Here is a 12,262-nt window from a genome sequence, read left to right as displayed (position 1 = left end):
CTGAGCTGTATAGAAGGAACGTTGAGGATAACGTGGAAAACGTTCCATTCTCCAAGAAGACCATCGTCATCCTGAAGACGGAGCTAGCACAGCAAACTGAGGCACTGAACAAAGCCCTAAAGAGGGAGAATGAACTGAAGGTCAGTTGGTTATAGGGATGTCACTATTCCAAAAATATGGTAGTTGATAGAGATGCCATGAAAAGTCCTGATTCTCGATACCCAATTCGGTACCCAATTCGATACCAACGAAAACAAAACGAAACAATAAATTTAATTTATTTAAAAAAAATCCCTTTATAAAAATATATAAACATACAAAAAAACAATAGTGGCTATGTAGCCGTCAAGTAATGCATAAAAAGAAAAGACTTAACATTATAAAACAGAACAGTGGCATACAGTAAAAACATCTATTTAAAATGCTAACATCATCACGATTTCCTCTAGGATTTTTTTAGCTGCGGGAACATCCCTAGATGGTTATAAACATTGTTCCAAACAAATGTCTTAATTTAATCCCCTTCATTACGTTTTTATCCAGATCTCATTGGCAGAGCTACAGTCTTTACTGTCTGAGCTGGAGGGTCGCAGTGAAGGTCAGACTGCTAATATTGACTCGCTGACTTCCACTCTGAAGACCAAGGATGAGATTATCAATGTAAGGATCCCCCATTCACAGAATCCACCTCTCTCAGTGAATGATCTATCAACTTTGGATAAGCAGTATTTGAACTCCTTGAGGTCTTTGACATTCTTCTCGTGTTTTGTTTTTTCTTTGAGAAGGTTCTTCACCAGCGCCTCGGGCAGAGGGGGGACAGTCGGGGTGATCATATTCATAATCAGATTATTGGCTCTGGCGTGGAGAGATCATTCCCTGGACTCCCACAAAGAGAGAGAACTTTGATCGGCGGAAACAGCCAGCAAGAGGTAAACTAAAAACATGAAACAAAATTTGTAAAAAACAAATAAATATAATAAATACAAATCCAAATATTTTAATGATTTAACATTAGCCCATCTCTGTTTTTATTTTCTGTCTCCCTTAAGGCTTTGCCCAACCTTATAGCCATGCAACAGGAACATGATGCGCTGAACAAAGCCCTGAGAGCTGAACAACAGCTCTACTCCAGCTTGGTCAGGACTGTAAAAGAGCAGGACAGGTGAGGATAATGGTCACAGTAACTAAACATCATTTCAACAAATGAGTGAAAATAAAAACATTATGTTGAGTAGGTACATTTTATTGGTGTTATTAATGTTTATGTGTTTTGCAGTGCCCAGCGTTTCCACGCTCTGCAGCTGGAACTGACTGCAGTGCAGCTCCTCAGGCAGCAGCTGGAGGAGAGCATCAAAACTAATGAGGAACTCAAGGATGACTTGGAGAGAGAGATACACAGAGCCAAACTCGGAGAAGGTGCAGTGCAAACACACTGGGTGCTAGATGACAATGGGGAGTGAAAACAAAAGAAAAGAAACATAATAAAAAGAAAGCTTATGATTAACACTAAATCACGTAGATATATCCAAAACATATATCTATAAATCCAATGGGATACATACACAAATACGCCTTTCTTCATTGTCCAGTGTGTTTACTCAAAAAATACATCCTGTCCTCTGTCACTTCATTCTGCATGAGCACCTGGTCCCTTCACTCGTCTTCTTTGTTCTCTTTCTGTTACTGTTTTTACATCATCACATTATCATCTGCATGTCTCTGCTGTTTTCTCTGTCGCTCTTCAAATGTAAAAGCCTCACTCTGTCTCCCATTTTGTCTGTGAATAAAGGCTGCTGCTGGCCTCTTTTCTCTCTGTCTCTCGCTATTAACATCCTGTCTGCTTGTTTTCACTTCTCCATTAAAACATTTGTCTGTTGAATGCATCAGCTTTCACCACTCTGATTAATGACCAAATCCATCCAACCATCTGTCACACGACAGGATTCAATGGCATAAGCATTTCATTATATAAGAACTTTGCACTTTATTAAAGGTTTTTATACTGATATAAAATGATTCTATCGTATCCCACTATAGTGTAGCTCAACTGAAATTGATCCTTACAAACAAATCGCAACATTATTCTAGTATGACACCGCATAGTTAAATTACCCTACAGATCGATAAAGTATCTATCTATCTTTTTATCTCTTTCTATTTCTATTTCTTTCTCTTGCTCCTCTCTCTCTATTTAATTAAATTAGTGCTTTAAATGTAGTGTCACATCAGGACGCAGTCTAAAGACTAATGAAAAGCGTCACCCTATGCTGAGGTAGTCGTCTAAGCCAACTGCGTCACACATGCATTTGTGTGCATGGCATGCTCATACCCCGCCCCTGTCTAAAAAGAGCCAGGTGTATAAATAGGTCAGCTGTAAGTAACAGGCCCATGTGCCACATTTACACTGAATATGCAAAATAGATGTAGCTAAAGTAATTAGGACTGAATATTTTTCCACCTTTCTTGTTTTTGTTTTAAAATCAGAATTTTTTAATATAATTTCTGCATGTGTGTGTGCATGCCATATGGAGACACAAAAACAAGAATTTCTTAGATTTTTTTTTAATGTTTCTATGTGGCTGCAGATGCTAAAAATGTCTTTATGCTCTGCAGCGTTTTGACTCATAAAATTTGACTACAAGCATTCACAATTTAAATAATGCAAATATTTGTGAATTTTTTACGCATTTAATATCCATGTCAAAATTGATCAAAAACTGTTTTATCCAAAATGCATATTAACTTAATCAGTGATTAGACACAGAACTTTATTCGTATCTAAGATTTTTGCTGACTCGCTCATCTTTTGATATCTGTTGTTTATTATCATGGTGAAAGTATTTGCAATACAAAGTCTAAAAAAGTTTTAGCTGAAGATGGTACAGCATGTAAATAATTGTTAACTTAAAGCTAAACCATTCAGATTTATTGACACATTAAATAACTTTACTGCACTGTAATATTGTTACCTTCAGAGAAATTTACTGTCTTGTCACCCCAAGACATGGTTGCATGTAATCCTCTGTGTATCTGTTCAGGCATGGACCTCACTGATCCTAAAGAAGTCGAGAGCATGAGACATCAGCTCGAAGACGCACAGCGCTGGAATGCCTCTCTGCAGGCTCGCTTAGGAGCAATCCAGAACCGGGGAGGAGGGGTCGGTGGGGCCAATGATGGTGGTACGACAACAAAAAAATACACTGGACTTTACATAACAGCTTGTCCTGAAATAACTTTTGAGATTTAGCAGACAAGTCTAACTCTGACCATAATCATTTTTTCTATGCTTCAGGCGACACTTTGAGTTTCATTGGCGATCACACTTCCTACATGAGTATATGTGTGGGGGAGGGGCAGGATGACAGCTTGTGTCAACTCTCTCCACAAGAGTTAAAGCAGAAGGTAAATTCCTTTTTTAAACTCCAAGAATTTTAGAAAAAAATAGTCTCTTAAAAGTTATTAATAGTATCTAAAGCTTTAACAAATTGGCCTGGTCTGTCATCAAAGCTGTAGGAAGACACTCATGCAAGTGGATAAAAAAATAATGCTTCTGTGTTTTAGGTGGTGGACCTGCAGGATTGTGTAAGCAGACTACAGACTGTAAACCACGACTTGCACAGCCAACTGTCTCTGTTGGAGAAGTCAGAGCATGATGCCTCCAACAAGGGGGGAACAGACGTGGTCAGCCCCTGGAATCAGGTTAGAAGCCAGAAATGATGGCTGCAAATTTAGAGAGTTGAGACTTCAAAGTTTATTTCCTAAATCTAACAATAACAGTCACTTTTTTTTCATTAATCAGCAATGTCTTTCTACAGTATTTCCACATTTAGAAAATACTTTAGTCATTGTCTAACATCCATCTTTATTAGCTCCTTTCTAACCTTTGAACCTACACCTTGACCTCTGTTACTAATGTATCTTTACTTTGTGGAATTATATCTGTGGTTTCTCTAACACTTGTGTCTTGTCTTTAGTAGAAAATAGACCCTCTTTTTCTCTCCTTCACCTTTCCTAACGAGTCCCTGTTTTGTGTTTTTTATCTCTGTCCCATAAAATGGTCTCTCTTCGCCATGCCACATTAGACACGTCATGCCATTCTGCTGTTGCTGTGCAGTGTTTTATGGATTCTGTTCCCTCATTAAGTTTTTCTTTTACCAAGCCATGTGTGTCATACTCGCCTCCCATCCCATTACTCTAGCAGCTAAAGAAGACGCACAGTGACAGGAAGCATCACCCTGGTAATGACAAAGAGAGCCAGACAGACATCAAACTAGGACAGGTATGAAACACACAATCATTTAATATAAAGAGATTTTGAACTATTTCCACTAAAGCTAAGTGTAAATATTCTGGGGTTTTCCCTTTTCCTGTGACCTAAGATCATATTTCTAAACTACATGTTTCTAAAATTTTTCATTTTTAGATGGTGTCTGGAAAACAATTTGGTAATGTGAGTGTGGACAGTGGCCTTGGCCAGAGTAGAGAACATCCTCAGTCTGGCAACAACACTTTGGACACTGGAGAGAGAGAACAGAAGAAAGGAGATGTAATGTTACTAAAATCCCTGCTGACTGATTGTGGGGCTACATCAGTCTCACACCTTAGGTAGTTTGTTTTCTCTAACAATCCAGATCCTTCTTATTTCCACTGTAAGGTTCAGTAAACTGATCAGATGTCCATTATTGCAGAGAGAAGCTGCTCAGACTGACATCAGAAAATGTGGCGCTGCGGGGTCTACTGAAGGAACAAAAATCTGCAGAGTGTAAAGAAAAAGAGAGCATGGATGCCTCAGGGAACAGCAGTGATGGACAGGCTGAATTGAGGCAGAGTATGGAAACACTGCTCGTCGAGGTGTCAAATGAAAAGGGAGAGAAGAACTCCCATGAAGTGCCAGATGGAGAGGCTCCTGTCACAACAGAGGTAGTTGTCAACAGTGCCGGGGGGGTTGAAAGGCCAAAAATTAAAGGACCAGGCCAGCCACACATCGAGAGTGGAAAGCAGGATGTCACGAGGCATGGGGTAAGTACTGCAATAGTAATAGAAAGACACACCATGTTTTTGTCTGTTTTAAGTAATTTTTAATGGTTGCTTCATTTGTAGGCTGGTCTCAAATCTCGCCTTCCTGTTCCCGTGAGACTCAGAGTGGAGACTGGCAGTAGCAGCAGCAGCAGCAGCAGGCAGTCTCCTAGACCTGAGCACCTGAGAACTGACGCACTTCCCAAGCCTCATTCAGATGATGTGTTTGGGTCTGATCAACAATTGCACGCAGACACGGACTTCTCAATATCTCCACAGCAAAGCACTACCACTGCACAGAATAGCAGTGGTCCAGCAGGGTTGGACAACACCCAGGCTGACTCTGTGCTTTTCACTCAGCTGGAGCTCCTCCACCAGGAGTGTCAGGAGAAAGAAGCCCTGATCAACAAGCTCAGTGAGCAGCTTGCTGATTGGGAAGAGCTCCACACCCAGCTTCAGGAAAAGGAGCAGCTTAATCACCAGTATGTTGAGGCCCTACAGGCTGCAGAATCAACTATTGCTTACCTGACTGCCTGCAGTATGGACAACCAGGGAGGATTTGGGTCACACACCAGTTTGGGAGGAGGTTCTGGTTCTGTGGGTTCAGATGCTGCCCTCCACAGTCGATGCATGGAGCTGCAGAAAGCCCTACAGGACAAGGAGGAGCTTAACAACCAGCTTATTGAGCTTGTGAACATGGCAGAGAAAGCCATCACCTGCTCCAACAGCCAGGAGAAGAATCCAGAAATCAGGGATCTTTGTTTACAGATAGATGGCGCGCTACAGCAAGTAAAAGCATCCTCAAACAGAGACAGCCCAAGAGGTGTTTCTGGAGGCACTAATTCCTCAATGCAGGAGATGCAACGACACACAGACTCTTTGCAGGAGGCACTTTGGGAGCAGAACAGGCTCAATGCAGAGCTGCGGGAAAAACTGAGGGATGCAGACGCTGCCGCAAAACAGGGCTACAACAGTAACAGTGCTAGCCAGGATAGTAAACGTTCAAGGCAGATAGTAGCACAGAAGGGCTCAGAGGAACACGATGGGGCAATGGGAAGTTCTGGTGACACTAGTTTAACTCAGGATTTGACAAAAGCTGTGATGAACTGCCTTAGTGCAACTGAGTGTGCCATTGCCTCTCTAGCAGAACACTGTACAAATCCTGGCTCCTTGACTTCTGCTAGATCATCACAGATCAGCTCTGACCTGCAGATGAATTTAAGCAAACTTCAGAGAGCCCTGCAAGAGAGGGAAGAACTGGGAGAATCCACCCAGATAAAAACAACCAAATCCAGCAGCAACTGTTCTACCGCTGCAGCTGGAACAAAGGGACAACTTACCAGAGACCTCCATCAAAATCTCTGTCTCCTCTCTAAGGTCTTCACTGATCTCTCTCACAGGATTTTGGAAATGAAGACTTCCTTAAAAGAAGAGAAAGGCCATAGAGAGGAGAGCGAGTCCCACAGGACAGTGCAGGATGGAAAGGGATTACCACCAAATGTTCAGGCCCAGCTAGAGTCTCTCCACAAGGCACTGAGAGAGAAGAAGAAAGCATGTAAAAGCCTGGAGGAGAAACTAGCCACCGCTCTTACCGAGACAACCTCCCCTCAAACTGCACGGAAAGGTGGGTTAACAAATGCAGAGATGCTTCTAATAATAATACATATATATACATATACATATACATGTAAAGTTAAACACTTTCATGAAAGCATATTGTTCAGGAACACAGTAAAGGAGAGAGACGAGAGTCTGTACACATTGAATGATTTCTTCCTAACCCAATATATATTGCTTCTAATGCCAGCTCTGGAGCAGGATGACAAGGGCGTGCAGGTGGATTTGCAAGACCTGGGTTACGAAACCAGTGGCAAGAGTGAGAACGATAGGGAGGAGAGCAGTAGCACAGGTAGACGGCCTCTAGACAGACTCTGCATGTCTGTCTGCTGAGTGGACACTAATCTCAAATTCTCTTGTTATGTCTGCATGAGGAGTGAACAAAGGCAACTGAAAGATATTGTCTTTTACCTTGACAAGAGTTTTCTGTTGGGTCTCATTACCACACAGTCTCTCTACTGGTTTTAACCTGGTATTTCTTGGTACTCTTCCTTTGAATGGGCTGTTAATATTCTACAAATTCTTGCATGTTTTCACTCTGAAGTTTGGGAATGCCTTTCCAGCACTCATTAACCTCTCACTTTGATTTATTGTCTGCTTCACACGTGATTTTATTTACACATGGCACTTTCAACTTGTTTCCCACAATTTCATTTTTTTTTTTTGTTCCTTATTTGACTGGTTCCGTGTTTCCCTTTTGTTGCCAGATCTAGAGGTTGGCGTGAACCCGAGCTGTAGTGCCTCTAGCCTGCCTTCCCTGCTGAAGCACGAACAGGCCACCTTCTCCTCCACTGAAAACCTGGACTCAACCTCCAGCACGCCGTATCCAAGTTCCCCAGCTCTCAGCTCAGCCAAGGTATTCAACTTTTTTTTATCTATAACTAGGCTTAGCAGGTCTGTCAAATTTTGTGTTTCTCTATAAGTTGAGTGATGTGCAGGAGGCCATAGTGTGTATATATAGGTGTAGACATTTTATAAGGTCACGTCTCTGTTTTCAGCCTTTCCAAACCAAAAATAATATGCAAAAGTGTAAGAAATGAATAAACAGTGCATTTGATTCCTTGAACGCACACTGATATCATTAGCATATCCAGCTAACTATCATATTAAAGTATTGAGCATTACTAAGGCCAAGGAACACATCAGTCACAAAAAAAATAGTTCCTATAATTTACATTTTTATATAGCATATAATAGTTTTGATGAGTTTTTAATAAACTACAGAAACCAAATATGTAAGTGTATTACTATACTACTATACTACATTTGTTTGCTGTGAGATTGTAATGTGTGGCAGATGTAGCAATAGTAACTCATTTGTATAGTGCTTAATGGATTGTTAATCTACAATTAACCAATACCAATTTCATTTAAAGACTGTAAGTCACTCTTTAAATCGTACAATTGTGTGAAACGATTGAATTATTTAACCTTCTCCTATGTGTTTTCAGGTCAGTCTGAAAAGCCTTCAGATCTATGATGAGTACGGTGTTTCTGAAAATCCTATCCAGCTTCAGGGACAAGTGAGAGAGCTGAAGGTCCAGCTGGAAAACCAGACCAAACTCAACCTCCAAATGCAAAACCTTCTGCGAAGGAGCTCCCTCTCCAGTGACCGTATTGCCAACGCCTCTGACCACTCCGCTGTCATCAGGGATCAAGAAGGGACACGGAGAGAGGAGCGTTGCCAGGATAGTAGCTACAGCACTGTGCAGCAAAGGGAGAAAAAGGAGGGAGAGAACCAGGCGATGAAGGATAAAACCAGCCATCTGAATGTGGACCAGGAAGGAGAGAGGACACTGAACAAAAGCATAACCGAACAGCTGCCACAGACCCGCAGCCGCTCTGCATCGCCAGCCCGGTCAGCACTCTTTTACACTGCATTTCTAATATTACACTGAGTAAAGACTGCACTGTCACTTTGTAAAACTAAATCTTGACTCATTTTGTCGCCTTTGGTGTTGCTCTCTTGCCTGTCCTCATTCTGTCTTCTCCACAGACTGGACTCCCTGGTGCAGTCACAAGCCAGGGAGCTGTCACAACTGAGGCACCAGATCAAGGAGAGCCGGGGACTGGGAGCCCTGCAGCGCCGACAGCTGGAGGAGCTGAGCAATGCCTTCAAGGAGCTGCTGCAGGCTAGCAAAGTGGACTTCTACATGGGGGAGGTGGTCAAAGAGCAACTGGACAAGAGCCTGAATCTTCTGGACAGGCTGGAGGGACGACTGGACAAAGGTAGCTGCTGCTGGGATGGTCCCTCATCAGAAGCACAGTTAATTATTTTATCAAAGTTATTCATGATGCACTATTTTGCCAAAACACAGAAAAATCCAGCCAACACACGCATAATCAGAATGATGTTGGAATCTCAAACAAATGGATAATAAATAACCTAAACTCAATATTTAGCAAACACAAAGCAGGAAAGGAATTAGAGTTGTATAAATACAGACCTATTATGGTTTAACAAAGAGAAAGCGGAGACAGAGGGAGACAAAAGTGCAGTCATTCGTAACTGATTTTTACAGACAGCTCTTTGACAGCATCTTTTCCTCCGTCTGCTAGGAGAGTCTCATCTGGATAATGAGGATGTGGCGGCTCTGGAACTGTCTCGCAGGTACGTCTCAAACTCTAATATTGTATTTCCTTATTGATGACACCATAATTCATTTAATTTTATTAAATTAGCTAACTTATGGTACAAAACAATTTTCTGATAATATTTATATATTCCTATCCTTGTAAAGATAGGTTTAGGATGTTTGGGTAAGTTTAACTTTTCTTGAACATACTACTTGAACTAGTTGAACAGTTTGGCAAATATTCGTATGCTTACTGACAGAGAGCAAGAGCCAGAAGCCACAGGGGGTAACAGGCTCTGTTCAAAATAAAGCCCAGTACACAGCCATGTCTCAAACTCCCAGTTGTCGTCTTTAAACTTCACCTTTTGTTTCAGTTAAGTATGAGATGTGTTGATCAGTGAGCTTTACAGGCAAATGTTGCTGTCTGGGATTTGAGTGTCATTTGCTGAGCTAATTTGGTTATGTTTGTCTCGTGACCCTATTACAGACCCCCTCCCTCTCCACCTCCACCCAGTCAATTGAATTGCCTTATGACCCTGGGTGGCGCATGTGATGTTGGTTTTAAATGGCGTCCTGCTGTTGACCTAATTTTGTCTGTGTGTCAACCAAAACATTAGGGTCACATTGCCGCAAACTGGGTCACCGGTCTTTTAGGACATCAACTAAGAACACACACAACACATGTCAAGCGAAGGAATTTTCAAGCTTTGTATGAAACACCAAAATAAGAACTTGTAAGATGTAGATTACCATGGATCTGCTTTTTCCCTAATGAAACCATGTGTACAGCAAATTTGGTGGATCCAGATCTACACCATTTCTTCACCAAATTGCGCACACTCACAGCTGTAAGTCCCTTAAAATGCCAGTTTTTTTTTCATTAGGATCCATGAATTATTCTGTGGAAAATCTGAGAAAATGTCAAAAAAGCTAAATAAATGGATCATGGATTGTCAAGATCCATGCCAAAATGTGATGCGTTTTTTCTTGGTCTATATCCCATCCACCCACCACGTTTTGTGAACATCTATTCAGTAGGTTTTCTCGTAATCCTGTTGAAAATCAAACAAACCATTTGACAGGAGAAGCAACATAATCTCCTTGGTGGAGGAAATTAATATGGCTCCTAGTTACATACACTCATCCACAGTACTGTTGTTGACAGTCTTGAGGAGCTTCAGCAGGGATCACATTCACTGCTGTCCTATGAGGACATGAGAGATCCTCCTGACAGCCCAGCTAGAATCCAGCTGGAGTTAGATCACCTGCGTTTGGAGCTAGAGGGCGATAGAGAGCTGCTGCAGCAGGGTATCAGCTTCCTCGTCCAACAAAACCTCAGCCTGGCTGAAAGCACCAGGGAGCAGCTGGACCTGTGAGTGGGTTTCATCCAGAAACACAGCGTGGCGTTTGCTGTGATCTCTTCTTTCATATTTTCTCAGCTGTGTGTTTCCTCTGAAAGTTGCAAGTCTTCTGGTTTGAAACTTGTTTTGGGCTTCTTCAGTCTTTCAGTTTTATCTTTTTTTGGGTGGTTCCTCGAACGAGCTGATGTAATGGAAAACATCCAGCTGTTGCATGTTCTTAAAGACTGACTCATCTCAACTGGTTTTAACATGATGACTCATAATGTTTCCACTTCTCTCCCCTCCCAGGTTGGCTAAAGAGCTGCAGGAGAAAAACCGTCTCATCCAGGCCCTTCAGAGCCAGTTCAGAAGCCAAAGTCCCAGCAGCCACCACAGCTCTCACTCTGACCTGTACCACTCTGACAGGACCTCTTCCTACTGCCATAGCCCACAAGGTGGCAGTCGATCTCCAAGTGAGCATTTCCAGATGCAACACCTATATATATATATATATATATATATATAGTCTTAATAATGGAATTTATTTGTCAGTGGGTGTGAAAGCCAGGCCAATTATTGTTTTAAGTGTCAGAGATGCTGGGCATTGCCAGATATAGTCTCTACTAGACTGGTTTGCTTGATTCAAAATGCCTACTTTTCCCAGTTTTCTAGCCTCAATGGTATGTGATAGGGATTACCTTGTCCACAGCCTGGGAAGGCACTTATTTTCCAGTCAAATCCTTTCTGTTGCAGTGAGGCGTACCACAGCACAAAGCAGGCTGAACAAGGGCAAAGCAGGTGTCCAGTTTCAATCCTGCTCCTCTTGAAGTTGCATTATTCAGTGGCAACTATCGGGTTCAGCTTTAAATTGAGTTTCCCTCTGTAAAAGAGATAGTGAAGGATGTAGATATGTGAGCTGTCCCTGCCCAGGGGCCAGTCGACCCCAACTAACATTTAACAATACTACAACGCTGTAGTTGTAAACACTCACCTCTTTGGTTCCCGATGCTGCAGTGCTCATTGTGTTGCAATGAAGCCTGTGTATTACTTTGTTCTTTATCAATTTCAACTCTCTAAAGCATGATCACGTATTAGTGGTGCGTATTAATATTGAGTGAGGAAGGGACGATAAGGACTTTCACAAAAAGATGGTGTAAAAAAGGCTTTTTAGATAAAAAAAAAAGATAAATTAATGAGTTCTTCTATTTTTTTCTTTGTTAATCTACTTGTTTTTATTTCCCTGTACACATTCAGGCCAGCGACACTCTTCTGATTGGATGGGAGCAGCTGTCCCACCTGTAGGTGGAGCCCAGGTGGAAGGATTGTCCAGTAACAGGGGCGCTGCCAGCAGACTGCAGGGCCTGCAGAGGGAGAACGGGCGACTGCAGGAGCAGCTGAGAGGCAAAGAGGAGCTCAACGCCACCCTGCGCACTGAACTGGACCTGCATCGATCTATCATTTCCCAAAACAGCCCGTTCCATCAGAAACAGGATCAGGGCCAGGACAGGCAGGGGTCAGGGCCTCACACAGAAGCTCATAAAGTCGACAGAGACACTGCCTCAAAGACTTCTCACAAGCAGCACAGCACGATGAATTCAGGTAAACATCTTCAGGATATCTCTGCTTCTGCTGCTTAAATTTTGACTATTGTTTTCTATCTGTTTTATGTAAATCCCCCTTTTCTAATCCAAATGCAATTCTTTAAGTCCTTTC

General features: G+C 42.1%; 1 protein-coding gene across 10 annotated transcripts in view; it reads left to right on the top strand.

The window, feature by feature from the left end:
• Nucleotides 1-12,262, top strand: part of cdk5rap2 (CDK5 regulatory subunit associated protein 2) — a 29,913-nt gene that overhangs the window by 13,252 nt on the left and 4,399 nt on the right. For 8 of the 10 annotated variants that reach the window (XM_053447735.1, XM_053447734.1, XM_053447739.1 and 5 more), the window contains exons 21-39: nucleotides 1-140; nucleotides 544-660; nucleotides 786-929; nucleotides 1,050-1,162; nucleotides 1,277-1,416; nucleotides 3,039-3,179; nucleotides 3,293-3,402; nucleotides 3,562-3,699; nucleotides 4,199-4,279; nucleotides 4,424-4,605; nucleotides 4,689-5,019; nucleotides 5,101-6,640; nucleotides 6,824-6,925; nucleotides 7,341-7,489; nucleotides 8,085-8,491; nucleotides 8,630-8,862; nucleotides 9,193-9,244; nucleotides 10,859-11,022; nucleotides 11,804-12,148. In XM_053447735.1, the coding sequence (XP_053303710.1) occupies nucleotides 1-140; nucleotides 544-660; nucleotides 786-929; nucleotides 1,050-1,162; nucleotides 1,277-1,416; nucleotides 3,039-3,179; nucleotides 3,293-3,402; nucleotides 3,562-3,699; nucleotides 4,199-4,279; nucleotides 4,424-4,605; nucleotides 4,689-5,019; nucleotides 5,101-6,640; nucleotides 6,824-6,925; nucleotides 7,341-7,489; nucleotides 8,085-8,491; nucleotides 8,630-8,862; nucleotides 9,193-9,244; nucleotides 10,859-11,022; nucleotides 11,804-12,148 (4,629 nt within the window). The remainder of the gene's footprint in view (nucleotides 141-543; nucleotides 661-785; nucleotides 930-1,049; nucleotides 1,163-1,276; nucleotides 1,417-3,038; nucleotides 3,180-3,292; nucleotides 3,403-3,561; nucleotides 3,700-4,198; nucleotides 4,280-4,423; nucleotides 4,606-4,688; nucleotides 5,020-5,100; nucleotides 6,641-6,823; nucleotides 6,926-7,340; nucleotides 7,490-8,084; nucleotides 8,492-8,629; nucleotides 8,863-9,192; nucleotides 9,245-10,858; nucleotides 11,023-11,803; nucleotides 12,149-12,262) is intronic. The other 2 variants (XM_053447733.1, XM_053447737.1) reach the window with 2 other exon arrangements.

Source organism: Pleuronectes platessa, chromosome 19 (assembly GCF_947347685.1).
Source record: "Pleuronectes platessa chromosome 19, fPlePla1.1, whole genome shotgun sequence".
Classification (NCBI taxonomy): Eukaryota; Metazoa; Chordata; class Actinopteri; order Pleuronectiformes; family Pleuronectidae; genus Pleuronectes; species Pleuronectes platessa.
Note: the sequence above shows the minus strand (reverse complement) of the source record. Positions and strands in the feature narration are given on the sequence as shown.